The 27042-nt window shown below is 40.5% G+C and overlaps 1 protein-coding gene across 1 annotated transcript in view; it reads left to right on the forward strand.

Moving 5' to 3' along the window:
- TRAK1 (trafficking protein, kinesin binding 1) overlaps nt 1-23333 on the forward strand; it is a 44546-nt gene extending 21213 nt beyond the window's left edge. Inside the window, exons 9-15 of the mRNA XM_010022154.1 lie at nt 812-949; nt 2216-2292; nt 3523-3759; nt 4762-5078; nt 9373-9702; nt 18190-18292; nt 22535-23333. Coding sequence (XP_010020456.1) covers nt 812-949; nt 2216-2292; nt 3523-3759; nt 4762-5078; nt 9373-9702; nt 18190-18292; nt 22535-23333 — 2001 coding nt within the window. The remainder of the gene's footprint in view (nt 1-811; nt 950-2215; nt 2293-3522; nt 3760-4761; nt 5079-9372; nt 9703-18189; nt 18293-22534) is intronic.
- The last annotated feature ends 3709 nt before the right edge of the window (nt 23334-27042 follow it).

The following is a 27042-nucleotide window of genomic DNA, read 5'->3' on the forward strand; positions in this document are numbered from 1 at the left end:
TCCACTTGGACTACTTGGTGTTGAAGGTGGAAATGCCCATAGAAGCTTTTCCTGCTACCTGTGGGGTGCTCTACGAAGATTGAGCTCATGCTTTTCCATCTGTTTCTTAGGAAGGACAATAACAGGATCTCTCTTTCTAAGCCAACTAGCTTATTTTTAAGAAACTTGTAGAAATGTGGTATTTCAGACTTCTGCCCCTTTAACAAACTTGGTTGAAATTGCTGATGAACTCAAAATCTATGAGGGGACACAGACATCTGAAGACAGAGTGATTACTTAAGATGTGTTTCCTGAGAAAGTTAAGCTAAAATTAAGGCATAGTCTTAGGTTGGAAGTTATATGTGTACATATATATGTATGTATGTAAGTTTGTCTTGGTTTTAAAATTCTCAAGTCCTTTGGAGCAATGTGTAATGTCTTGTCCTTTCCTCATGCTGTTTGCCACTGTGGCAGTCATGGCAGCAATTAGGCACTATACCCGATCAGACTAAGGATACTTTCAGCTCTATGTCTTCTCCTTGGCAGTGGCTTCGTGTAGATACTTGGGGTAGGAAATAGAGCAAGCAGTTCCTTCCTGCATCATAGTCATGTGTCATTGTGTGTGTGCATCCCACCACCACCACCTTTCCCATTACTAATCCATGTTATGAATGATTTTCAGTGATATTCACTTGTTGAAGTTCTCTTACTTTAAAGTGGAATATTGTTTTCTACACCATTATTATCTTTTACCAGTGTCAAAAGAATTGGTAGGCTTTTTCTCGTGACAGTGCAGCCTATAAGGTCTTGGACTGTTTTCTGTACGTTACAGTTGCGAGAGCTGGAAGACAAGTATGCAGAGTGCATGGAAATGCTTCATGAGGCTCAAGAAGAGCTGAAAAACCTTAGAAACAAGACTATGCCAAATGCCGTATCACGTCGGTACCACTCTCTTGGTCTCTTCCCTATGGTAAGCAGACCTCAGAAAAAAAACTGGCATTCTTCTAGTCACTTATGATATACATTCTAGTTCTTAAATACTTGAATTGGTTACACATATATTCTTGGTTTAGGGTCACTCTAAATTTAGAGGCTCATTAAAAGAATTTTTGTTGCTGATATGTATTATGGCAACATCGGTTCCCCCAGTGTGACTGGTGTTACCAGCTTTGTTCACCTAGTTTCATTTGATTATGACATTATGACATCCCCATGACATTAAAAGCATGGGGAATATGCAATGCCCTCAAACAAAGGAGAAAAAAAGAAAATAAGAATGTCTAGGTAAGCTCAGTGCCTGGCTTTGCTTGCCTGTGTATCTCTACAATAATTTCTTTACTTCTGAGAGCAGTGACATCAGTGAAGCTTCTTTTGAGTTACATTAATGTAATCAAACAGTAGAAGCTGGCCCTCCTGGTCTTTAGCCATGTCTCATCTTACTGCTGAGGAACAACACAGATTAGATTTGTGCTCACAAGAACTGAATTGTCAGCAAAGGCCTAGCTTGCCTTTTTGTGTTCCCTTCTGAGACTGAGCACAGGCCAGGTTGAAATACAGACATTTAATTATACAAGTAACACTTGCACAAATACAGTTGAAAGTAGCAAAAGATTTGTTCTGAGATAGGTTTGTGTGTTTTGTATAAAAATTCTTTTCAAGTACTGAATCATGGGACCAAAGATGGTTTAAATTTGTGAATGTTTGACACTTAGATCTTGCACTTAACTACATTCAGGCAGTAAAACGGACTGACCAATAGTGGAAAATTAATAGCCTGTCATCTTTAGCCCTTTTGGAGGAAGTATAGAATGCTTTATGCTAAGAACCATGTCTTTTGTGGGTTGGGTGGGTAATGTTTTGAAATGTTTTCTGTCTAATTTAATTAAGCAAAACTTTATACGTGCAAGATGGATGTTACTGAGTAGGGAATTCAGTCTGGGAAATTGGGGTACCTGAATTCTGTTGTTGCTGTGATGTGGTTTTAGGGTTTTTGACAATGTTACATGGTTTTGGATGGTAACTGCTGTAGCAGTATGAGGCTAAGCTGCAATTTGTCAGTGATTTAGATACACGTAATAGTTTCTAGCTTTCCAGTCAATTTTCATTTTTAAATGTTTCTTTTTTTCAGCAATGACACCTTATTAGTTGCTGATTATTTTTATAATTAATTATTTTCTGCAAAGACAACCTATGAATACTATGATATTTGTTTCTCTTTTGTGCTTATTTTTAACAGGATTCTTTGGCAGCAGAGATAGAAGGGTCAATGAGAAAAGAACTGCATTTAGATGAACCCGACTCTCCTGATTTTGCGTACGTCTGGAAAGAATTGGTTCCTTATTGACTAGTTATACTTGAAGTTAATTATTATTTAATGAGAAAGGAAAAGACAGGAAATAGTTGAGCTAGGGATTTAGAAAGAAATATTTCTGGCAGAGTGTGAATGATAGAAAACAAAATAAATTGTCTGGTGGTTATATATTCTGCTAAAGCTACCGAAAGAAAATGCCTACATATTATATATAGAAAGGGTTTTGCTTTGTCTTACTATGTTTTTGTCCTTTTTCTTGAGAGCTGAGAATGAGAAGAGGTTTGTTTTCTTGTGTAGTTTCTTCAGTAAATGATTAGGGGATGAGTTCAATTCCTCAGGTTCTCTCTTCAGGTTTTATAACAGAAGTTACCAGGTAATTATTGATCTAATCCAGTTTTTATAGGGAGAACACCAGTGCAGAAGGGGATTCAGGGTGGTTGGTACTTGGTTGATACCCTGGCATTGTTACCTTTAAACTGGAAGGGGTGTGCTGTTCTTGTGTTCAGCAACTGTTGAACTGTAAAACAAAGCAGCAGTGGCACTTCTGTAGCATGATGTAGGGCAAGATTATTTTGTCAAGCAATTTCTGCTGAAGTGTCATCTGATCTTAAAGCAGATGAACAGTGTTTGTCGTTATATCAGGACAACGGTGATAAAGAGTGAACTGCAGAAGTAGGTCAAAAATTAGTTTTCCAGCCTTGGCAGCCTCTCTCTAGATTCCTGGTCCATTATAAAGGGATTGGAAACTGGTTTGAGAAAGGAAAAGGTACAAGACTTGCTTGCATAGAGGTACTCAGTAGAGTAAATTCAGGTTCTCTTTTAAAATAGATTAGCCAGTTCATAGTTAAGAATTGAATGGAGAACAATTTTGTTTTTTAAAAACTCATTTTCACACAATGGCTTGAAGGTGTTTGTAGCTGGTGTATGGAAATGCCCTTTCACTTAGTTTTTGTTAACATTTGAGCATAATTGAGAGTTATGCACATAATTCTCAAATATTCTGTCTAAAATAATCTAGGACGATGGAAGTATTTTGTTGGTGGGTTGAATGTGATGGCCAGACTGTAGTGAGTATGAGACCGTGTGCATACTACTTTACAGAAACTGTAAAGACAGAGTAGTTGTTGGAGGTGCGAATAGAAAGGGTCATTAACAAGCTGTTACCTGTTCCTCTCTTCCTTCTTAAGGTAAGAAGGCACTTTGTGAACCTTAACTGTGTCTGTGTCTTACAGTCATCAGAAGCGCGTCTTTGAGACAGTGAGAAATGTCAACCAAGTTGTCAAGCAGAGATCTATGACTCCATCACCAATGAATATCCCAGGCTCTAACCAATCCTCTGCTATGAACTCAGTCATGTCTAGCTGTGTCAGCACTCCACGTTCCAGTTTCTATGGGGGAGACATCTCTAATATTACAATAGACAACAAGACCAATAGCATCATCTTAGAGACAGAATCCTCTGACAACGGGTGAGTACTGTAGCACTGGACTTCACTTTTGCTTTCTTTCTGACATAAAGGCAAAGCGTTTCTGTTTTCCTCCTTTTGTCTTACATTGTGCAGTTAACACAGTGACATACGTCTTCAGAAGTTATTTATTTTGTGCTTATAGTTCTTGAGCACTCAGGTTTCTTTAGAAAGGAAAGCTTTTTGAAAGAACTGTGTATCAGCATCTGCAGCCTGTGCCTGTTCTGAGATTGCATCCCCAGATGGTGTAAAACTACCCTTTGTCTTTGGAACTGTGGGTCAACACTTAAACCAAATCATATTTGCACCGTTTTACATTAATGCCAGCGAGTTCTGATCTAAGTTGCAGCTGCTGCTAACTCTTTTGATCCTAAAATTAAGTAAATATGCAGTGTGCATGTGTAGGTTACCAAATACGACAACCTGTGAATGAAACTGATCAGAATTTTGCTCTTCTAGCTGCCTGTGTTCCCCCTGTACAACTCCACACTATGCTGCGTATATTTTCCAGTAAAAACTGCTTAATATCTCAAAACAATGAATATTGTTCATATATGTGAACATAATGAACATATATGTTCATACATATTTGTCAGTGTCATATACTCTTGTGACTCATACTGGTATTCTTGCAGTGTTGGCCCTGTAAGATGTGGCCTACTTACTTGAGTTTGTGTAACCATAATACACACAACAAGTAGACATCTCTACCTCAGAGCTTCCTCAACCGAGGTGGGAGTGCAGCTTTTCCAACCAGGATTTTCCAGGCAGGAGCTAGGATTCAAACTGGTTTAGTATGAAAGAGAGAATTTATTCGTGTTTGCCTTTCAGCTCTCCAGAGAAGTAGCAAGTTGTTCCCACACATAGTAATTCACCCATACAAAAGGTATGGGTGAATGTCTCAAAATTGTCACTTGGAAATTTTAAGCATCACTAAGAATTATTTTTTTTCTCCCTTCCCTCCTGTTTTTTTGGTGTGTGTATATGTCTTCTGTTACATTTTAGAAATGAAGACAGGATGAAGAAGCCTGGAACTCCAGGGACTCCAGGCTCCAGTGACCTAGAGACTGCCCTTCGTAGGCTGTCCCTCAGGAGGGAGAATTACCTCTCGGAGAGGAAGTTCTTTGAAGAAGAGCAGGAAAGGAAGTTGCGGGAACTGGCAGAAAAGGGTGAACTCCATAGTGGTTCCATTACCCCCACTGAGAGCATCATGTCGCTGGGAACTCACTCAAGGTTTTCCGAATTCACTGGATATTCAGGAATGTCTATCAGCACTCGCTCCTACCTGCCAGAAAAGCTTCAGATTGTGAAACCACTAGAAGGTGATAACAAAGGGCCTCGGCCTTTATCTGTTGTTCTTAGTGACTCTTTGTGGTCTCTTATCCATCACCAGAAAGCAGGAAATCTTTGCAATACATACTCTTTTTACTTTAGAGACAGTAATCCACGCTGTTGGTTTGAAATCTTTTAACTACTATGTTTTTCCACAAGCCTTAAAATTAGGAAACAATTCCAGCCAAGGCAGTAAAATAGATGTTGCAGGCCACACATGCAGTGCAGGCTTTACACCTGACCTAAATCTTAATGTTGCTGTTTCATACTTAGGAAAGGAAAGTTGTTGAGTATCTGAAGTCTAAGCAGCAGAAATATTTGTTCATCAAATCTCAGTTCTGCAAATAAATGTCTGGAAAGACCTTTACCTACTTCGAATAGTCCAGTATGTCCAATAGAACTAATTTTGTGATTCAAAATTTACCTCTGGACTTTAATTGGCAGTTTGAGTGGCCATACATGAGTCTCTATGGCTTTGGGTTTCATGTGTGAAATAAGTTTGGGTTTTTTTAAAGTCAAATTTCCCCCGTATGTTGTCTCAGAAAAGGCAAGATATAGGTAGATGGTAGTCAGGGCGAGAGCTTTATTTCAAAGTGCATTTCTGTAGTCCATCTTGCAAAGCTGATAGAGCACATATAATATAGTCTGTCTGGCTTTCTTCAGTCCTTTCAGGTTGTTGCTGGAAGTTAGCTGAGTAAAGTCCTTCAGGTTTTAAAAAAAATGAAACTGTTTCCCTGTAGTTCTTCACAGATTTGCTGTTTACATGATTTAGCTTTGGTTTCTCCCTCTCATTTCCTTTAACAGAGCTCTGGTGTTATATTATAATGTCTGCTTGATTTAACTGCGAAAGTTCCTTTTGTTCCTCTTTTGAGAACAAATTTATTTCATTTATAAGGAGCATTTAGCATGGCACATAGTCAGAAGCAAAAATAACCCTTCTTGTGTCCTGAAGTGATGTGCTGTATCTCCATATTCAAATGAAACCATAGCCACAGTGCACAAGACCATACTGTTTAGCAGAATTTAGTAGTTTGTTTTCATGACTGCTTTTTAAATGGTCGTAGAAGTTCTTCTACCACATGAGAGAAGGAATAATCCAGCTTTGTTTCAGTTACTGGTTGCTACCACTGTAATAGATTTCTGTCACCATCCCATTATATCAGCTTTTTTCTTCCAATAAACTGTTAAAGTCTTTATCATCTTTCTGTCTGTCTGGGGCTTTTTTTTTCCTGGTTTTGTTCATTGTTCTCACTGGGTCATTTTTGTCCTTAAAATTACCACACCTTTTAAAGCACTTCTCATGGTTAGTTTTAGATCTCATTTGTAGTATATTTGTGTCTGCCTGTTTCTTAAGTTTAGTGTTTGTTACCTTTTATTAATTACATATTTACGATTCTGTTCCTCATTTCAGCTTGGTTTTGTTCCTGAGTGTTTTTCATGAGGTTTTTTTCAACTTCGTGGGTGCTTTCACACTACTGGGGCAAAAATCCTCTGCTGTACCTGCAGACTGTAATCATTTCCTCTGCCTTTTTTATTACTGTTTTCCTAAGGGTGCTTATGTTGTAAAATGGAAGAAATAAAAATCAGTTCTTATCAGTTCTGTAATAAATTTCCAGTTAATGGCTTATACTCTTTTAAAGCAATCTTTGAAATCCCACAGTAAAATACATAGGGTGACAGCAGCAATAAGAAATGAATCTTCTTTTGCACCTTTAAAAATACCTCAAACCACATGCTTTCTTTTAGTCGGATAGTGATTGCTGGATGTAACTTGTCTTAGTTACAGCCTAGTGGATTTTTTTATTTGGCTTGGTTTTAAACTGTGCATCTGCAGCTGCTTGTGCCATAAGCACAAAATACCACTCCCTGTGTGCTGTAGAACTAGAACCTTGGACTGATTGTCTTCACCCACTTCATTGCAATTGTGGCAGCAACACATCAGGAATTTCTTAGCTTCCTCTGACCCCTGTAGTGGACATGTGATCATGCAGGTATCAGGAGTAGAACCCCAGTTTTCATTTATTCTGATCATATACTTATTTTGCTGTTGTATTTCTTCTTGCTTCAGCTTGGCAGGCCCACTGTTGAACACTCATGAGAACATAATGTATAAAACTGTCTGGTAGGAGCCTGGGACAGAATATAGGCCAAGGTGTTGCATTTCCCTCTTCATTTGACTTTCTCTTGCTTCTAACTTTTGTTTGGGTTTGGATTTTTTTCATATCATGAGGGAGCTGACAACTGTTGAATTGCCTTCTGCAATGTTAATTTTCTGTATGGCAAACTTAAATTTTCCTTCCACATGTTTTTATGAGATCAAGATTAAACTCGGGTACCCTCCTTTTCGTGATAAAATTCAGGCCGCTTTGATTTCCAGTTTCCAAAAGAAACTGAGAACATGTTATATCAATAGAAATGTAGATGAAGATATTCTGGTGAATATCTTTCCATGGGAAAGATTTAATATATTATCAATTAAATGCTTATACTCTGCAACGTTTTTTCTGAGTACAAGTTTTGGTGAGCTTTAAGGTGAAAAAGATTACATCTGCAGGAGCTTTCATGTAGAATTTAATCAGTAACAGGATTTATACTTGCACGCATCACAGAAAAAGATTTTGATTTCTGTTGTTCTTTAACTGTTGAGAGTATTGTCACACAGCAAAACACAGCTTCTTGCTTACGGCTTGACAATATCTGGCACTTCTCCACATTTTGGAATGTTTTTAAAAATATAGAATCAAAAACCTCGACCTTTGTGACAGTTCAGAAATAAATACAAGTTAGGGGGACGTCTCTTCCCTACAGTTATTTATTTTGGAGTTGTAATGGTTTCTACTTCTTGAGCCTCAAGTGTGCGAATCCTCCTTTGTCTCTCAAAACTTACTTTATATAAAGGGAGAGGGGTAAGATAGGGTCAATATTCAAACTGATAGAGCAGATCATTTATTCTGAGCTAAAAATTGCAGATTTAAAAAAGTGATACATGCTTAATTAAAATGCTAGTTAATTTATCCAAATCATTCAAAAGACTTTTTTCTCTGTTTACTCCCCACTTACAGTAAGCTTCCTGTAATGCAGTATATTTATTATGAAGTGATAGTTTTTCTCATTCCATAGGGGTTTTCTCAGATGCAAAATCACGTAGGTAAGAGCCAACCCTTCCCTAGTGATTACAGTGGGTTAGATTCTTACATACACCATGCAACAAATTCAACTTTCTTAGTCTTTGAATATTGGTGAGACTTTTGTGTGCCAGCTTGGTGAATGAGTCAGTATTCTGCTTTGGGGAGAGGGGACAGGAACAACGTAACAAAAACTGCTCTGATTTGAACTGGTGGAAGTGAAATAAAGATGTTTTCTTTGTGTCACAGCACCTGAGATGTATAGTTTTAAGTCATGCAGTAGTAATCGGTGGGCACATAGAATAATGTAGGCCCTTGCGAGCAGTGTTCAATCACTACTTGAAGAATCAGATAAACCCTTCCCTGGTTCAGTGGGCCCATCTTTAATAAGGGAAATCTAATCTGATATATTGCTGTTTCTAACTCATTGTCTCCTATTGAATGCTGAATATTGAATGCTTTTCCCTGTGAAATGCACCTCTTTCCTCACTCAAAATATTTTTCTGCCAAGGATGAAGCCACAGGTATGGTAGTATTTAGCTACATGGTAGTCGAGCTCTTGAACCACAGGGGCTCGGATAGAGATAGACTTGATATATAGGTCAGAGGTGCCTGCTTACATGTGCCTGAAGTTTATGTGTCTTTCTAATGTATGGTAGGAAGCTGAAATTGCTGTGCAACCTATGTGACTGCTGTCCTGTTAGCCACCAGTAGTAAACTTAGGCATGTTTTCAGCATCTTCCTTAGTGTGAACTTATTGTGGGAATATGTGGTATATGTTCCTCTTAGAGCTTTCTGTGATGGTGTTCAGATCAACTGTTAAAGTCTTTCTGCTTGTGCTTACTCCCATGAATTTAGGGGGATGAGAAATTGATGGGGAAAGATGTTGCAAAGTATGCCACATTTTACCATCAGTCTTTGCCTATCTAAGTGCTGATGCAATCAGTTTATTTCATATTAGTGTGGAAATGTTTTAAGAGTAAGTGAAACAGTTTTTGCCTTGCAGCATGTCTTCCTAGAAATATTAAAGCCAGAAGCATTAAAGGTTTGGAGCTCCCAAACCTTTGGTCTTCTGGATAAACAAAGTGGGATTTTCTGCCTTTAAGGTCCTGGATTGATGGTTGATTTATTTTGGTTGTCTGTCTTGTTCCATTTCAAGGTTCTGCCACTTTGCACCACTGGCAGCAGCTGGCTCAGCCTCACCTGGGCGGCATCCTGGACCCGAGGCCTGGGGTTGTCACTAAGGGCTTCAGGACCTTGGACCTGGACCTGGATGAAGTGTACTGCCTTAATGACTATGAGGAAGATGAGACAGGTGACATTTCTTACAAGGGCCTAACTACCTCGACGCCAGTTCAGCACACAGAGACCTCAGGTGAGAGGTCACAAGCACAAGTGACTGTTTCAGACAACAAGAATAACCCCCGCCAATCTCAGGCTTTCACAGAGGAGATGCAGGAGTCCACGGCTGACGATGATGAGGGGTCTGGTGAGGGAAACTCATTAAGTCCAGTAAAACTGACATCTTTACAGGATATGGATTTCTGGGCCATTCTCACATCTGTCCAGAACAGCATCCATAATGTGGCTTTGTGTGTAGCATCTGCACGTTAATGTGTGCAGAACATAACCATTCTAACATTGGCTCAAAAATCCTTTCTTTAATAATCTTTTAATTTGACTTTTTAGGTTTTGGGGTTTTTTTTTTCAGTAACAGCATCTGTGGTTGATGTTTTACTGTATTTTGATAAGAGAAGGCTGCTAAAAGGAAGTGGTTTGTTCACAAAGCTTCGTTTGGCACTTACACAACTTTTATGTCTATTTAGTGCACAGTCTTCAGTGTATATAATGCATAGATGATATATATTTTGTAGGCTTATAGTGCAGAGATTCTTCTGAGTGTTCATAAGACGTGATGCTATGCTTTAGATTTTTGTACTTTGGGAAAAACCAAAGACTAAATGATGACAAAAGGTTCATCTAGGTTGTCTTTGCTGAAACAAATGGAAGTGCCTTGAAAATCAAGCAAAGAAATAGACTCATAGAATGGTTTGGATTGGAAAGGACGTTAAAGCTCATCCAGTTCCAATCCCCTGCCATGGGCAGGGACACCTCACACTAGACCAGGTTGCTCCAAGCCCCTGTGTCCAACCTGGCCTTCAACACTGCCAGGAATGGGGCAGCCACAGCTTCTCTAGGCAACCTGTGCCAGCGCCTCAGCACCCTCACAGGGAAGAACTTCTGCCTAAGATCTCATCTGAATGTCCCCTGTTGAAGTTTGAACCCAAGTGCAAGTTCAGTTCAATTCCCTCAGGTACAGTGACCTGTTTTTAAATTCCCTTTGAGATAAAGAATTAAAAGGATATTTTTATGCAGACATTTGAGAAATGTCATTTCCTTCATTCACCCTCCACCACACTATTAAGTTCTTCCTATTTATACCATATGAAGACTTAAATATTTTTAAGTGACACGAGTTATTTGATTGTCTGAACTGACATTTGCAGTCTACAGTTGCACAAGGTTACAGGTTCTCAGGCTATAGATGTGCCTAGAGTTTATGGTTTCTTTTTTTGTCACTGTTTTGGTTTTTTATGTTCTGGTTTTTATATAATCGATATAGGAGTGTTAGTCTTCATTAAGATTTGCTACTGGTAAAGAATTATATTTAGTCCAGAATAAAAAACCTACCAGAACTCCTATTTCTTCAGACTTTTTGTATAACTGCTTTCAGTGGAGACACTTCCTTCCCCCTCCTTTCTGGGATAAATGATAATTTAATATTTAGCTGGTCTTTAGAAGATTAGATTGTCTCGGGGCTAGACAATAACAGTTCTGTTACTTTCATGAAATGTAGAGTGTCCTGAACTCTCGCTGAAATGGCATGTCAGTGCTTTCAACTACTGAATATAAGCTACTTTTTTCCTGTCAGTTGTGTTAAGATTAATCTTAATCTTAAGAGCATTGAGTCCAATATTTATTTAACACTGAAAATCCACCACTAAACCATGTCCATAAGCACCACATCTTTTAAATACCTCCAGGGATGGTGACTCAACCACTTCCCTGGGCAGCCTGTTCCAATGCTTAAACGTTCAAACTCTTCAACTTACTTTTACATTGGCAAAAATGTTATTTATTCTATGAGATCTAGTGCCTAGGAATAATGATTATATTATTTTTTTATATATTGATATAGAAATAAATCATGCCTCTGCAGGAGCTGTGTACAGTTTTGGATATTATCCATGGTTTTATCATCTTGAAGAGTCTGAATAACAACAGCTAGAAAAGCTAGAGATTTAGGAAACATGGACAAATAATCAAAGACTATGGAATAAAAGGTTCAACAAAAGATGTGTTTCATTTTAAAATGTATTGCTGCAGAGAGGAGGGGAACAAGCTGCAGAGAGGAAGGGAACAAGCAGTTCTTCATGCACTCAGGTTACAATAATTGTGCAAAAGCAGCTGTTTGGATTACACTTCAGGTGAAGAGTTCTCTAATTGTACAAATATTCAACACAGGAACATGTAGAAAATTTGGAAACTTATTGTCATGGACTATATATAGACAAGGATATAGACACATCTCAGTTCTTTGGGGTCTTTTAAGAATGTATTAGCAAAATATGTATGGGTAATGATTTGGAAGAGTTCTTTCCTTGGACTAGAAAAATAAATGTAGTCCTGAGCTGTGGTTAGAAAGACTAGTATTAGACTGGCAAGAAGGCTTAGTGTTGCCCTCCATTTTCTCTCTCCCATTACAGTTTGAATACAGGTCACTGTTATTAACAGATTATTCCCTGGTTACTGGTGATTTTGCCTGGGATAACTCTATAGTTATCTCAGACAAGGGTTTTAAGCATATTCCCTACATGATAAAGTGGCAATGTAGGTAAAATTATGAAATTTCTTATTTCATCTTATATTGTTTGCTGAGGAATTTTAATATGTTACAGAAATGGATAAACTGGTTGAAATTAATAACTTTGTGTGGAATGAACAAAACTTGAATTTCTCATTCTTTATCCTTCCTTCAAATTGCCCAGCTGCTTAAGTTTTAGGAGTATCCGTGAGCCACCACATCCCTTTTGTTGCATTGCTCCAGTGAAGCCAAGGCACTGCTGTATCTGCTTGTTGTTGAAGCCATTTGTCAGGTGGTATATAAGGAAAAGATAATTGTTTTTCAGACTAGGCACTAATGTGGCAGGGCTTTTTAGGATCCACCGCAGAATACCCTTTGGGAGCAGAGATGTGTGTTTAGCTTAATGAATTTCTGCTGTGTTTAACTATTGTGCAGCCATTGCTCCTCTTGAAAAAGCATTATTTCTGCCTCCCCTTGATTTCTCTGTAAGAAATGCCTTGCAGGTAGGCGTGTGTATGGCCACATGGTTCCTCAGAACACTGTCACAAGCACAAGGTTATGACCTTATTGCTTCCACGATTCCAGAGGAGATGCCAGTTGGCAACATACAGAATAAGCTCTTGCTAGAGAATGTGGAAGTAAACAAAGGGAAGGAGAGAAATATCTTGGAAGCAATCTTCAGTGCTTATGCTTGTAATCCAGGATAGCTCCATTGTGGAAAAATCTAGTTCAAGAGGTTCATAAAAGCCAGCAAGTATCTCCCTACGGTTGCTATTGGAAGACCACAGAGTATGCCAGTCTGGAGCTGCAGGTCTTCCAACCTGAGAACAATACATCTTTGGAAATACAGTGCCTATGAGGACCATTTCCAAGGGGTGTAAGTCAACTTTGGGTGTAACCTACCCAAAATTTGGGTAGGTGTCTGCTTCATTTCATATGTATGTTTTGAAGTTCATCTCTTACCATTTCTGCTCTGGAGATGAGGTGTTCTCTCGCAGAGTACTGTGAAGTCCTATTCTTACTGCCATTTTGTGGGCATGCAGAGTACATGAGGCTAAGAGAAGTCAACATTTGAACATCCAGGAGAGCAAAGCTTGCTGGTAGTGCCCAAAGTGTCTTATTGCCAAAATAAATGTATTCAGAAGGCATTTTCAGTTGCTTCTTGTTGAGTGATGGGTAGAATCAGAAGTCATTCTAAATGAGAGAAAGTTATGATTCTTGAATTTTCTTGTCCCTATGTTGAAACCTGTAGTATCCACTGGCATATAAAATAACTTCCTCACTGTAGATGCAGATTATATCCCAGTTATGGCACTGAGCATTTCAGAAGTTAACACCTGTGTATTTTATGACCTGCACTTGGTCTCTCACTGCTACATACTGTGTGTGGGCTGGAGTAACTTTATGGAAGATTGTAAATCCTGGAATCACAGTTTTAGCCTAATACCCAGGAATTAGATTGAAATCTGTATATCACTTGTCAGCATAACTGTAATGGTAAAGAAGTTCTAGAACACCAGTCATGGTAATGCCATCTAGGACAAGTCATTTTTGCAGAACACTTTTTTTGTAACCTCAGTGTTTGTTTTTTTTATTCTTTGAAAGAAACTGTAGTATATTATAAAAGACAGAGTCTGTTTGGGGGAGGGGTTGTTTGGTTTGGGGTTGGGGGTTTTTTTTCTGTAATTCATTGCCTTTTAGGTTTCCCTTAACCAAAAAAAAACACCAACCCAACCAAAACCAATCCTTTCAGAGCACTTAATAACATGTGAATGTTCTCACTCTGAAGTTGGAAGGACCACACTTGATTCAGCGTGTGCTTAATTGCATGCTGGTTTTGGGTGCATGAACTAGTCTTTCAATACTTGCGTATGTTGGTTCCACTGATGCATTGCTTTGAACAGACATGCACAACATTAGTCAGCCCTCTTGTACTTCATGTTTAGACCTTGACCGTGACATGGAGATCTTTCCAAATAGGTGCCTAAACTCACAAAACCACATAATGAATGTCTTATGTTTGAGTTGCTTTTAGCAGGATTGCTATCCGTGCTTTTAAGAGGTTACCGTTGTTCAGAAAAGCAATGAATCTTGTAGCTCTTCTTAGAACTAAGGTTTTGATGCATACTTAAATATACTTTATTTTCAAATAGCATGACTATTTCATAGTAATTCTTTAAGAAAAGTCTGTCAGCAGTTTCTGTATGTGCTTTTAAAATGCTACGATTTTAATCTGGGGACCCTGGGCTGCATAGACTTGTGTTGAAGCCACATTGATTACTTTGAAGTCTTTTTACATCTGTGCGTGGTTTTAAACATATGAGAGGGAGACAATCACCAGAGGAAAGCTAAGAAAATCCTGCTCCAGCATTCCCTCTATGCTCTCTGTTCTGTCAGGCAGGGGTTTCAGTACAGGTAGCACTGGGTTATCAGAACTCTCACCTCTGGTCACCCAGAGGGGATGAACTCTGCTAAATTTAGAGTACCTGTAGCTGCTTCTTGTCCTGTGGAACCTAATGGGGTTCTGTAACCTAGTTTTCAGGAACTTCACCTTGCCCGAGAATGGAGTTGGTGACATAGACTGGCAAAAGTCGAGTCCATAACTTGTATTCTAGATGATCACACTGGAGAAAGAAAGTGCCTCTTAATGGTTATCCTCTGTCAAAGCAGGCAGAGCTTTTTTTTTTGTTCAGCAATAAAATACAGTTCTAATGCTTTAAACACCATCCATTGCTCTAAGGACGCCCCCAGCCTGATTGTCATTCTATCCCTGTCTCGCCAGCCACTGCTGAAGAGATGCCCAAATTCCAGTGGTAACCAGGTTTTCTTCTTTTCTTACAACATGCCAAAGAAATGATGAGCAGAGTGGCTTGTTTCAGAGCTGGACTAAAACATCACCTTTGTGCCAGTCTGGATCGAGTCAGACTCTGAAGATTTCTGATTTTTTTTTTTTTTTATTGAAAGTTCATTTTTGAATAAATTTGTATTTGCCAGAATAGGTGTTTATATAAAACACAGAGATTTACTGACCACTCTGAGCTCTCTGCTTCCTCACTGTCCCTCTAGCATCACAGCAAATTTGAGTTTGGAACCAATGGTGTGGAAGTTAATGGTGTCTTAGCATAGCTACCTCATCCAAATCTTCCTCATACTCTGTCTTGATGCCTTTTTGTGGCCACTAGTTTGTTTCCTATATCTTTGTACCTTCCTCTGCACCAGTTGGTTGAAAATCCAGATTAAATGGTCTTTTGAGGGTTCCCTGAGCCTGTCCTATCCACATCTGTGCTGCTGTTTGCACCAAGCAGGATGGCTCATAAGCTCGTGAGAACAGCTGGATCTATGTAGCTCTGTAGCTTTTTGTTTGAGTGGGGAAAGCTCTGTTTTCCCAGAAGATGGAGCTCTCTGCTTCAGTTTGACTGGTACCTGCTTTTCTTTGCAGTAGTTTAGAAGATGTTTTTACAACAGTGTGTGTGCTTACAGGACAGTCTCTTCCAGCTATAATGCTTTACATTTTTTTCAAAATGCCTACAAATTGTTTGAGAAAATAAGGTAAATTACTGAGAGACACAACACAGTCCAGCAGCAGTCTAAGGTTTAGCTTGAATTGTACTTAAGGGAAAAATGCACCAGCAGTTTGATTTATGGTTTCTTGATGGATGAAATTAAATGATGTTTCTGTAAATTCTGTTAAACACTGAATTATGTACGGATTCTTTTTCATACAGATATGAAGCCTTGTTGTTAAACTACTACTGCTTTGAAAAAGAATAAAGCATATCAAACATTTGGTTTGAGACAGTCACTTGGAGCAGATGTTTATGTTTAAAATAATACTTTCCTGTATGTACATGTAATGATAGTCTCTCACTATAACCTTATGTATCAATTCCTCACAACCTTATACCAACTCAGGAGATGGCCATTCTTATGTGGAATTACTAGGTTAGGAATGAATGATTTTGGTTTTATTTTATAAACTTTGTTCATTTACAGCCACAGATTCTCACTCACTCTCTTTGTATTGTGTCCAAAGGATGGAAAACGCTACAGCAATGTGTTGACTGATGGAGGATGAAGCTGGTACAGGACTTTTTTAGTGGTATTTGAGGGTGGAATACATCATTGGAAATGGATGATTTTTTAAATAGCTTTGATTTATTTCCTCTTATTACAACCAGTGATTTCTCTACTTTTAGCAGCCTTCTCCTATCGCTGACTCATTAAGAGCAATGGGTCTTGGTTTTGCTAACGCAGCTGTGTATTTTCAGTGTGCCTGTTTCCAGTCTGGGGGGATTCCCAATGGATATCACGAATGGGGAAAATGCACTTATTGTATTCCAGCTATGTGCTTTGGGTTAAGCTTGCAGTCTTAAACCAGCATTGCTTTATTCTTTTCTCTATTCATCATCCAGGGATAATTGCTTTGTTTCTACCTGATTTATGTTGAAGTCCTTCGTTTTCTCGAATTAACCAATTTTTTCATGTCCAGCTATTTGAGCTTTTTCTCCAGATTTTAACTCTCTACAATATGGAGAGAATCATGATTGCTAGGCTGTGCTCCCTTGTAATAGATTTTATAGTGCTCACACTAATCTCTAAAGCAACTGGATTCCTGAAGCAGCATAATTACCATCTCTGGAGGTGAAGTAGAGCTTGTTATTATGTCATGCTGTGCTAACATTTGAGTGTGTTAACCTAACACTCCAGTAGGCTTTTAGAAATACCCTTCTTTAATGTACAGCAGTACATTCCAGTGCTAAATAGCTTCACATTTTATGCTTAGCCACTTCTGCTTCCACTGTTCACACTCCCCATGCTCTCCCCTTCACACACTGCTTAGATGTCATCTTAAAGGAGTACCTAGTTGCACACACTATTTTGGAGCTGTGATACTTTCTATATGAAAAAGGGAACACAGCCACAATTAAGACTTGTTCTGCTTCTGCTAAGCATCTCTGGAAGTTCAGGATGGTGTCTGTTCTAGTTGGTCAGTCTGTCTGTCCTTTGCAATGTGTTGAATAGTTGTGTACTGTGATATTAAAATGGGGCTTAATCAGGGAATGGCTCAGAGGGTTGGGTAGAATGGAGAGGGAGGGAGCTGCACACGGATTTTAATTGTGCATGTCTTTTGACCACTGCTGAGTTTGGTTACTAAGTAAGAGAACCTATGCAATCATGATATCTTTGGTGGAATATTTAATGCTGGGTGGTTTTCAACCAGCTTTTCAGATGCATGGCTCTTAAATTTTGTAGCTATTCTGCAATGGCCACAGCTGCCTTATATAGCAGGATAGTATATCCATAGAAGGATCTCTACTAAGGAGAAGGAAATTGGCCTGAGTAAGTCCTTCGTTTTTTAAATTGGCTATATTGCTTCTTTCCCAAATGACTGATGTACTGAGAATGGCATTTTTACAGCCACATTTGTTGGGAAAATTATTTCCTACACTGTTTATAAATATTCAAACCCTGCTATGTCACTCAGCTGAGGACAGACCTTAAAGAACCTAAACACATGCACAAGAGAAATGTCACAGATGGGCAGTAGTGGATCAGAAAAACTACCGCTTTCCTTACTGTGGATGTGAAAAGGCAGAGACAGAAACAGTAATATGTGTCCATCCCCTTCCCACCCCAACAATCTATATTCCCATTAGCAAGCTGGATCCACTACTGAGAAGTAATGGGGATACCTTGTTGTGGATCAATCTAAAAGCTGAAATGCAAAGGCATTCAGAAAATCTTAGTGCTCCTGAGCTGGTACTAGAAATTGCTGCTTGTCACTTCCCGCTGATGCAAGTTGCTAGTTTAGATGAGGACTAGCACTTCAAGCACTGCCTAAATCTGGTTTGAGCAAGGTTTACCTGCAGTGTAGTGGTCATGGACAAGTTTCAGCAGACCCTTTTAGCACTGGCCTTGGAATCCTGGATGTGTTTGTTATGGAGAACAAGTGTTTGTTGGAACACCATAGCACTTGTGTATTTCACTTTTCTCGCATTGATCCATCCAAGGTAACTCATCACTTCTTGCATCTGTCTTACCAGCACATGGAAGTTTGGTTTTTCCCCTTTTCTGTGTAAAATGCAAAGAATTTGCTTTTTTTTAATGTAGTACCTCATCCTGGGAAGTGCATGTCACAAACCAACTCCACCTTCACCTTCACCACCTGCCGCATTCTGCACCCCTCCGATGAGCTCACACGAGTCACACCAAGGTAAGGGTTTCCCGTGGTGGCAAAGTGTTCAGCTCCATCAGTTTTCCCTCTAAGCTAAAGCAAAGTAATGGCATAAGCAAAAGCATTAGGTGAATTACAACATTCCCCATCTTATTTCTCCTATTTTGTGTTACTCAAAACCTGATTTTCTCAGAGGCATGTGTAATGTTTGAGAAAGCCAATCAAAATAGCTTAACTTCTGTTGTCTCTAGTTAAAATACTGCAGGATTGAACATAATCAAATTGGATTCCAATATCCAAACTAGACCCTTGATCCCAAACTAGTTGTAGTCCTCATGTGTGAATGCTCAGAATGGGTTGTCTTACAAAAAAAAAGGAGCTATTTTTTCCAAGGAGGTAAATCTAAATCTTTGGTGTGGAAGAAAAAGGGATGCTCTGGTAAAGAAATGCAGGAAGTACATGAGGAGTGGAGAAGGAAACATGCCTCAGTCAAAACTAGGGAGTTGTCTACTTTGTTCCTTGGTGTTAAGTGTTGGAAATGAGTTCATAGTAGTGAGACTGAACTAATGAACTGGCTTAATAAGAGCAGTTCGCATGTACAGGCAGTACATGCCCACAGAAGGCAATTGGATAGCCTTATAGTTGAAGGTCTGACAACCACAGGCGGTGAGTGAATTTCATACCTAAAGAGGGAACTTCCCTTTCTTAGCAAATCAGTATTTAAAGGATGTTTTATCTGTTCAGAAGGACAATGCCTCATTGCTTTCTCTGCCCCTTGCAGCTCCTGTGTAGGAGCGTACCGTTGTGTGAGTCCCCATCCAGAGCTGATGTGTCTAGACTTGTTTAGACATGAGATGGGCACTGACTACCTAAGGAACGCATGAAAAGTAAAGGTATTACTGAATATGAAAACCCGTGAGGTGGAAAGGAACTAAATGATGAGTCCATGTAACTTTCTGCTTCTCTTTTTGATCTTAGTTAATCATGGCCTGTCTGGGTTTGATTTACTCTTTTCTGTCTTCCCTCTTCAACACTGGTACTTAAGAGATTCTTTTAAATGGCTGTAGTTCTGTTTTAATTTTCTTATTACTGTTGAATTGCTGTTAATTATGGTCATAATAAACTCCTTGATTATGCTGGTTACTCAAACAAATGAGCCATACTGACAGCTAAATTCAGTACATTTTCAGCTGCCTTAGTTAAACCAAAGTTCATAATTCGTTCAGGAGGAAGAAGAGGGAAATAAACAGTGTGGTGTTTTCAGCAGATGTGTTTTAAGGAGCTCCTCCTTACCAACTGTAAACGATTCTTCACAGGTCATGTGAGGAGGACGAGGAAACTGCATTATGTCTCCTTATGCTGAGAGGAGGGATAGGGCACACACTATGATCCAGCGTGGCAGGGGGTGAGCAACACTGCCAGCAGCATCTGTGTTGGCAGGGTCTTGCCCAAGGAATGCCCATGTGTGTGGCACCAGCTAACCCAAAGAGGTTTGATATTTGCCTACCTGGTTGCATTTTAACCTAGCCTCTAACCCAGGTGATGCTCTAACCTGACTAAATTTCCTCTAGCCAAATGAGGTGCTCATTTATGTGTTTCTTTTCCCAATCTAACTCTGAAATTGTCACTGGGCTGAGTTGCTGAGGCCAGTTTGAATATTTATGTGTCTGTGTCCAGGCTGCTCTGCAGCGTTGGTCAGTTTGATGGAGAAAATACTTTCCAGTTAAAATGATGCCAAAATGATCAAACAAACAAAAAAGCAACACTTGCATAACAATTGCTTTCTAGCAGGGATGTCTGGGGTTTTTTAATTGCTCTGTAGTGTGTTCTGTGCTGACAAAGCAGTAGAACTGCTAATCTGAGTATCTGTGCAACTGAAATCTGGAGCTGGAAAGAATGAAGCTGTTGGAGGTATTAAGCCATTGGAGTGCTGTAGTTTTAATCTGGTGACTAGGACATCTTGGAAGCTTGATAACGAACCCTGTGTCTGGGTTTCCAAAATGTACTTGGTCCTACCTTGTAGAAAGTCAGTTCAGGCAGTAAGTTTTCTTTCTCTTCCCTCCCTCATGCTTTTCAAGACTTCTGTGTTTTCTCAAACATTTTTACATTACAGTTTACAGGGAGGAATAGATGGGATTCCTCTTGTTGAATCACAGCTGCAGGGTAAAATACCTTTGGTAGTTTCACTTGCTTATGGTAGAAGTTCCAAATCATTGTAGAGATCGACAGATCTTGGACCATGGAGAGAGACCTGACTTGAGGTTTCATAGCATCAGCTTGATATTTCCTTAATTAAGAAGTGCCTTATATACCTTATATATGCTTAGATGATGATCTGCGCTCATCAGAAAGCTCAGCTCAAAGCATTCCAGGGTGTCTAACCTCACAGAGTTCACTAATGTAAGGTGAAATGAGGCTGCAAATTCCAGTCTCATTTGGCCATATGTACAAAAAGGAGGCAATTCATTTTTTGGCCTGAGTCTTCTCTACACCTGGAAATCCAGCCAGATTGTCTCAGTGTGGCTATTTGATGCAACTTTTAGGTAGCATGTTATGGCTGAGCCAATCCAACAGCACGGCTCTGCTGAAAAGGGAAGATCCTGTTCTTTCCCCCGTTCCTTCTCCTCGCAGCTGTTTGGTTTTCCTGCTCTCTTGCACTGGCTTTGGCTTTTGTCTGACTCTTTGCTAAGCATCTTCTACTTGCTAACCTGGCAAGATGAAGGGGAAGATTTCCTTCTTTGAGCAGTGGTGAGCTCTCAGGTCAGTGAATTGTCTGTTAGCATCAAGTGTTGGATTGTTCAAGAGCCATTTAATGACATTAAAGGGGATGAATCCATGCCTAGGAAATACTACTGTGGAATTACATTTTTGTATATGTGGCAAAACCCATCATTTGAGTAAGGTTGGAAAGCTTTTTTTAAAGGTGAATGGAACCCTTGGGATTCTCACAAATAGACATGAATTTGGAGTGTCGTGGATGTCCCACATGCCTTGTTTCTGGAATAACTGAGTACACCACACCTTATTCAATGAATGGTGTACCTTGGGCTGCCATAAATTGAGTGGGGCTTATCTATAGGTAAACATGCTGTGGCTAACCTGATCTATTAGGAACAAAGTTTTTAAGGATGGCACTGTATTTTCAGAAGCACTCAACCCTCAGTGTCCATGGGATTGCAAACTGTGGCACAAAGGACTTGGAATGTCTTTGGAAATAGGTGTTGCATTGAGTCTGTGTTCAGTCAGATGGGCAGCTTCTGGGGAGAGGGTGATCACCAGAATGAATGCAATTTGATATTCCTCGAGAAATCCCAACCCTTAATAACTAGCAGTAGTGTGCTTAAGAAAACAAAATGCCCGAAGAGAGCACTAAACATCAGTATGTCACGTCTGTCACTTGTTCTGAATGTGCAGATTATTGCCCGTTTAATATTTTCTAGTCCACTGCCTGTATGTAGTTTATTTTTAGAAGAAAGAACTGGAATTGGGGAGCAATTTAGCAATGTTTCAAACTATAGAAATGAACAGTAGGATGGCTCTTTGTCATGCTTGGTTTGCTGCTGAGTTATCAGTTACCCATTGGCCAACTGACAGAGCTCGACGCTGTTTCTCTCATCACCTTTGAAGATTATTCACACCATTGTGCATGTCCATCCAAAGTCAGGTCCTCCATCCCCTTACCCTTAAGTGAAAATGAATTCAACATAAGAAGGGTTTGACTTTACAGAAGCATGTGTTGGTGACAATGCCAACTTCCAACAGCTTTGCTATGGATGCTTCTGTAGCAAGTTATGTTCCCCTCCTCCTTTGCTGCTGTCTCTGCTATGATCCAGCAGCACTAAAAAGACTGTCAGCCCTGTGTGCTCAAAGTGACATCAGAAAGTAAATCTGTGTTGCTTATACCATTAGTCAAGTCCTCTCTGTATCCTTGTCTCATGGAAGCAACTGGGAGTTGTGACAGCCAGTAGATCAGGAAGAAAAACTGAACGTGTTGATCAGGAACCTGTCACTTTGTTTATCAGAAGAAATGTGGTGGTGGGTGCTGAGGAATGCATCAATCCCATGAGACTGGGTGGTGAAGCATGCAAAGTGCAGAGGTGTATTTTGTAAGAGATGATGCTTTTGCACTTGCCATCACATCTGTGAGGAGCTGGGAACTGGCAGTTTTGTGGGCACTCTCAAAATGGATAAAAGACCCTGCTGGGAGTTAAAAATCTTGCTTGCAAAGTAAGCTTTAATTCCATAATGGAGAGAATAATTTGCCTGCTCCTTTGCTTTCAGCCTTAACCCAGCACCTACTCCAGCTGGTGGCAGCATTGGCAATTTGAAAGGCACGCCGGTGGCCACCCCCTGTACCCCACGGCGCCTGAGCTTGGCCGAATCCTTCACTAACCTCCGGGAATCCACGACAACAATGAGCACGTCTCTGGGGCTGGTGTGGCTGCTGAAGGAAAGGGGCATCTCGGCAGCAGTGTACAATCCACAGAGCTGGGATAGAGCCAGCAAGGGCACCCTCCTGAACACGTACCTCCCTAAGATGGCCATCATTCCTTCCACCCCTCCAAACTCACCTATGCAGACACCTTCTTCTTCCCCTCCATCTTTTGAGTTCAAGTGCACCAGCCCACCTTATGACAACTTCTTGGCTTCAAAGCCCGCTAGCTCAATCTTGAAGGAGGTGAGGAATAAAAAGAACATCAGGAACAGTGAGAGTCAGACTGACGTGTCTGTTTCCAACCTTAATCTTGTGGACAAAGTCAAGAGGTTTGGTATTGCCAAAGTTGTGAGTTCAGGGCAAACGTCAGCTCCTCCTTTAACTGATGACCAGGGACCTCTTCTCTGTGGGGCACAAGGACCAGTGAGGGCCTTTGTTCCTGGAGGCCTGGCACCAGATGGTCTCCCATTGGGCTGCCCTACCGTGACCAGTGCCATCGGAGGCATCCAGCTCAACACTGGCATCCGCAGGAATCGGAGCTTCCCCACCATGGTGGGTTCCAGCATGCAGATGAAAGGCCCAACATCTCTCACTTCGGGGATCCTCATGGGAACCAAGCTCCCGAAGCAAACTAGCTTAAGGTGAAGGACTTCATTTTTACAGCTAGTCTTTTTAAATACAAGTACTCTTGATTCTTTCTCTGATCTCCTTTTCCTTTCCCCACCACCCCTTCATTGCCTCTTGAGTTTGACAAATCAACTTCGTGCCTAATGGGAGAAATGTGTAAACTTTGTATAAAATGTGTAAATATGTACCAGATCTATTGTAACTAATTGGATTATTTTACTGTTCAGTTGAGTGCAGAGGCTCTGTGTTATGATTGCTGTTATTAAAGGTAACTCACTAACCTTTTGAAAAGTTTTTTTCTAAGATGCACTGAAAAACCACAAAAAATAAAACCAACACAAAATAACTTGACTAGGACAACGTGAATCCTGTAGCTAGCCTAACTTGAGTCAGAGGTGCATGGGAAGCTATTGAATGTGTTACGTGAGACCATAGCATGAGAGTATTTGTGTTTTGTTAAATGCTAAAGCAAAAAGCACTCGGTTTAACATGTGGTAGTTTTAATTTTGCTTCTGTAGATGAGTTGAGTTACTGGAGTGCCTGCCTATTATGCCTGAATGGATGGAATTGCATTTTTCTGTTCTGTAGCCTTCTCTTCCCCAAGATGAGAAACTTGAAGCAATCCTGTGTCGAGGTCGACAGACCTACTGGGTACCTGGAGTATTAACATATTCCTGTTTCATGTGGCACACTTGCACTCCGTGTGACTTCTCTTTTGGTTTTTGTTTTGTTTTTCAATGCTGCACTGGATTATGGAGGGGAAAATGCTTTACTGTGTGGCGCTGCCTCTGAAACATGCTTTGTAAGTGCCCCCAAAGAGAACAGCTTTCACAGCTTGTGAGGTAAACGTGGCAATGACTTCCTACAAGTCAAAGCTATGGAACAGATTGACAGAGGCGTGTTATAGAAGACATGTAGCAAAACCAGTATTAGAACAAGGTGTGTCCTTGAAACCTTGGCAAAGAACCACAAAACCCATTTAGTGAGGGAATGGTACAAGCTGGAAAGAGCAGCTCGCAGTCACCCACTGGTCTCCGTGGTGAGAATATTCCCCACCTATTTTCTGTTTTCAGAGAAACCTCCTTCATGCAAAGTTGGACCTTAGCAGAGGTAAAAAGGTGGGAAGCACTTTATTTCACAGTCTTTTTAAACTGAAAAAATACCTCCCAATACCAAACCTATAACCCTCTGCTTTATCAGAAGGGAAACAAAAGGCCCTACACAGCCTTTAGTTACAGCCCAGGCGATCCTTGTTTCTTCTCTGTTTCTCCCAGAGTTCTGCTGGGTGCTTGTAAATACAATTAGAATATCCTGAAACTGAATAGACCGGAGAGAGCTTGTTTCTAGAGCGTTTGCTCAGAGGGGGGATGGAGAGGAGTGAAGGGAGAGGGTTTAACATCCACTTTCTTTTCCTTGCATTTCTTGTGGCATCTAAACCAAGCTCCCTGTTTGTTCCCATTATCCCACTACACATACTTGCTGTGAATTACCAGTTTGTACCAGACTGTTACTGAATCATTAGCACTGATCATTTCCTGTATAGATGAAGCTGTCTTTTAGTCTCTGTGATGAGAGGTAGGTGGGTGGGTTTGGTTTATTTTCTGAATGAAGTAGTTACTGCAGTAGTGCTATGGACACTAAGGGTATGTTTGAGAAAGGAAAAACACATGGGTCAGTCTCTGCATGTGTTTGAAGACTTCTATTTATTCTATGAACTTACAATGTTTCAGTGAAATGTCATCAGCTCTCTCTGCTGTTGTATGTGTGCACTTATTGCAAGTAAATTTAAGTATCTTTTTATTTAAATGTATCTTAAAACAGTAGATAGAATAACAGTTGATCCTGGGGAAACAAAACATGGACTTCATGGACCATTTTATATACCCAGAGGAAGAAAGCAATACCATATGAGAACTTAAAGTGTAGAAGTTAATCATGCAATCAGGAAGTATAATTTAGCCTTTAATTAAGCAGTCGGGGCTGTCCACCCGCCACAGAAAGCAATTGTGTAACACATGAGAAAGATGAAATCTAAAATTTTCTTCACTAACATCAATAAAATAACAGAAAAAGACACGTCGTTGTGTATTATTCATCTCTGTTCCTGTTCTTGTAAGCTGATAAATCCTCAACCTTGATCCCTTGTTTTCGTCTCTGAGTTGAAGCAACAGAAGAGGCCATCAGCAGGTTTAGTTTTTAAATGTTTAGACACAGAAGTGGTTGACAAGTTTGGAGATTTTAAGATTGCTGAAACTGATGAAACTTTGGTCAAAATGAAAAATACAGAAGTCAATGTGTTTATTTTTATTGGAGTTCCAAGAAAGCAGATTTGAATGTTGTGTGGTTTGTGTATTTGGAGCAGGAGAGGGGTTTGAATTCTCCTGCCTAGTATGATGCAAAATGTGTAGTGAATGTTGGAAGAATGGAGTAAGGAGGAAAGATCCTGTGTTTTCCAGCAGAACCAGAAGTGAGGTGTGCTGTGAGCCAGCATCCTCCTTACTGAGGGAAGAGAAAGCCCTCTGATGAAATGCAATAGGGCTCCCCGGAGGAGGGGGTAGTCAGGCAGTAACTCATGGAAAGATTAGACAGCCTCATACATTAGAGGTGGATGTGTGTGAGCTTGAGAGGGAAATAATAGAATAGACTCACAGAATGGTTTGGGTTGGAAGGGACCTTAAGATCATCCAGTTCCAACCCCCTGCCACGGGCAGCGACACCTCACAATCAGCCAGGCTGCTCCAAGCCCCTGTGTCCAACCTGGCCTTGAACACTGCCAGGGATGGGGCAGCCACAGCTTCTCTGGGCACCCTGTGCCAGCGCCTCAGCACCCTCACAGGGAAGAACTTCTTCCTTAGATCTAACCTGAACTTCCCCTGTTTCAGTTTGAACCCATCACCCCTTGTCCTATCGCTACAGTCCCTGACGAAGAGTCCCTCTCTGACATCCATTTATATGTTGGCTACTGAGAGAAAACTGGAAAACAGTAATGCCCAAATAAATTCTGGAGGGTTTGCATTAGCATAATGCAATGCCAAACCACAACAAACCACAGAAAAGCTGATACCAGGGAGGACAGAGATTTGTTGTCCTTGTCCACCCAGCTCCGAGCCTCGGGGAGGCTCATGGTCAGGAAGTTGGTGCTTAACCGGCGGGATCAAGGTAGGACCAGCACAGTGCATCCAGCCCTCCACTGCCACTCCCGGGAAGAGGGGGGAGCCTAGAGGATTTCCACTTGAACTGGAGAGTTTTGCCATCATAGGGTCTACCTGTATGTATCTTATTGCAAGACTGCTTTAAGTCTGGGCCCTCACCCCTAGGCCTTTGGGGGTGAGAATGCAGCCCTGAAGTCCAGCTCATGAGTCCCTTCAGCTGTCACCTTGGTCAGAAGCTTATTGACAGCACAACCAGGGGACAAGTGGCAGTGGTCTGTGAGCCAGGAAAGGCCAGAGAAATGAATGTGCAGCAGAAAAGGGGAAGATAAAATTACTTGCTATCACCGAGGAAGATTTGTAAGGCAGTTGTGGGAGTGATGGAAATTAAGCTGTGTAATGCAGTTCCTGCAGGGGTCTGTGCCAGCCTGGATGCTGTGTGCTGGGGAGCCCTGCACAAACCCACCCCCCGCAGCAGCTTCTAGAGGGAGCTGTTGTGGAAATGCTTTTAAAACATAGAATCAATCAGGCTGGAAAAGACCTTCAAGATCATCCAGCCTAAGCATTCCCCAGCACTG

This window comes from Nestor notabilis, unplaced genomic scaffold (assembly GCF_000696875.1).
Source record: "Nestor notabilis isolate BGI_N333 unplaced genomic scaffold, ASM69687v1 scaffold1629, whole genome shotgun sequence".
Lineage (NCBI taxonomy): Eukaryota > Metazoa > Chordata > Aves > Psittaciformes > Psittacidae > Nestor > Nestor notabilis.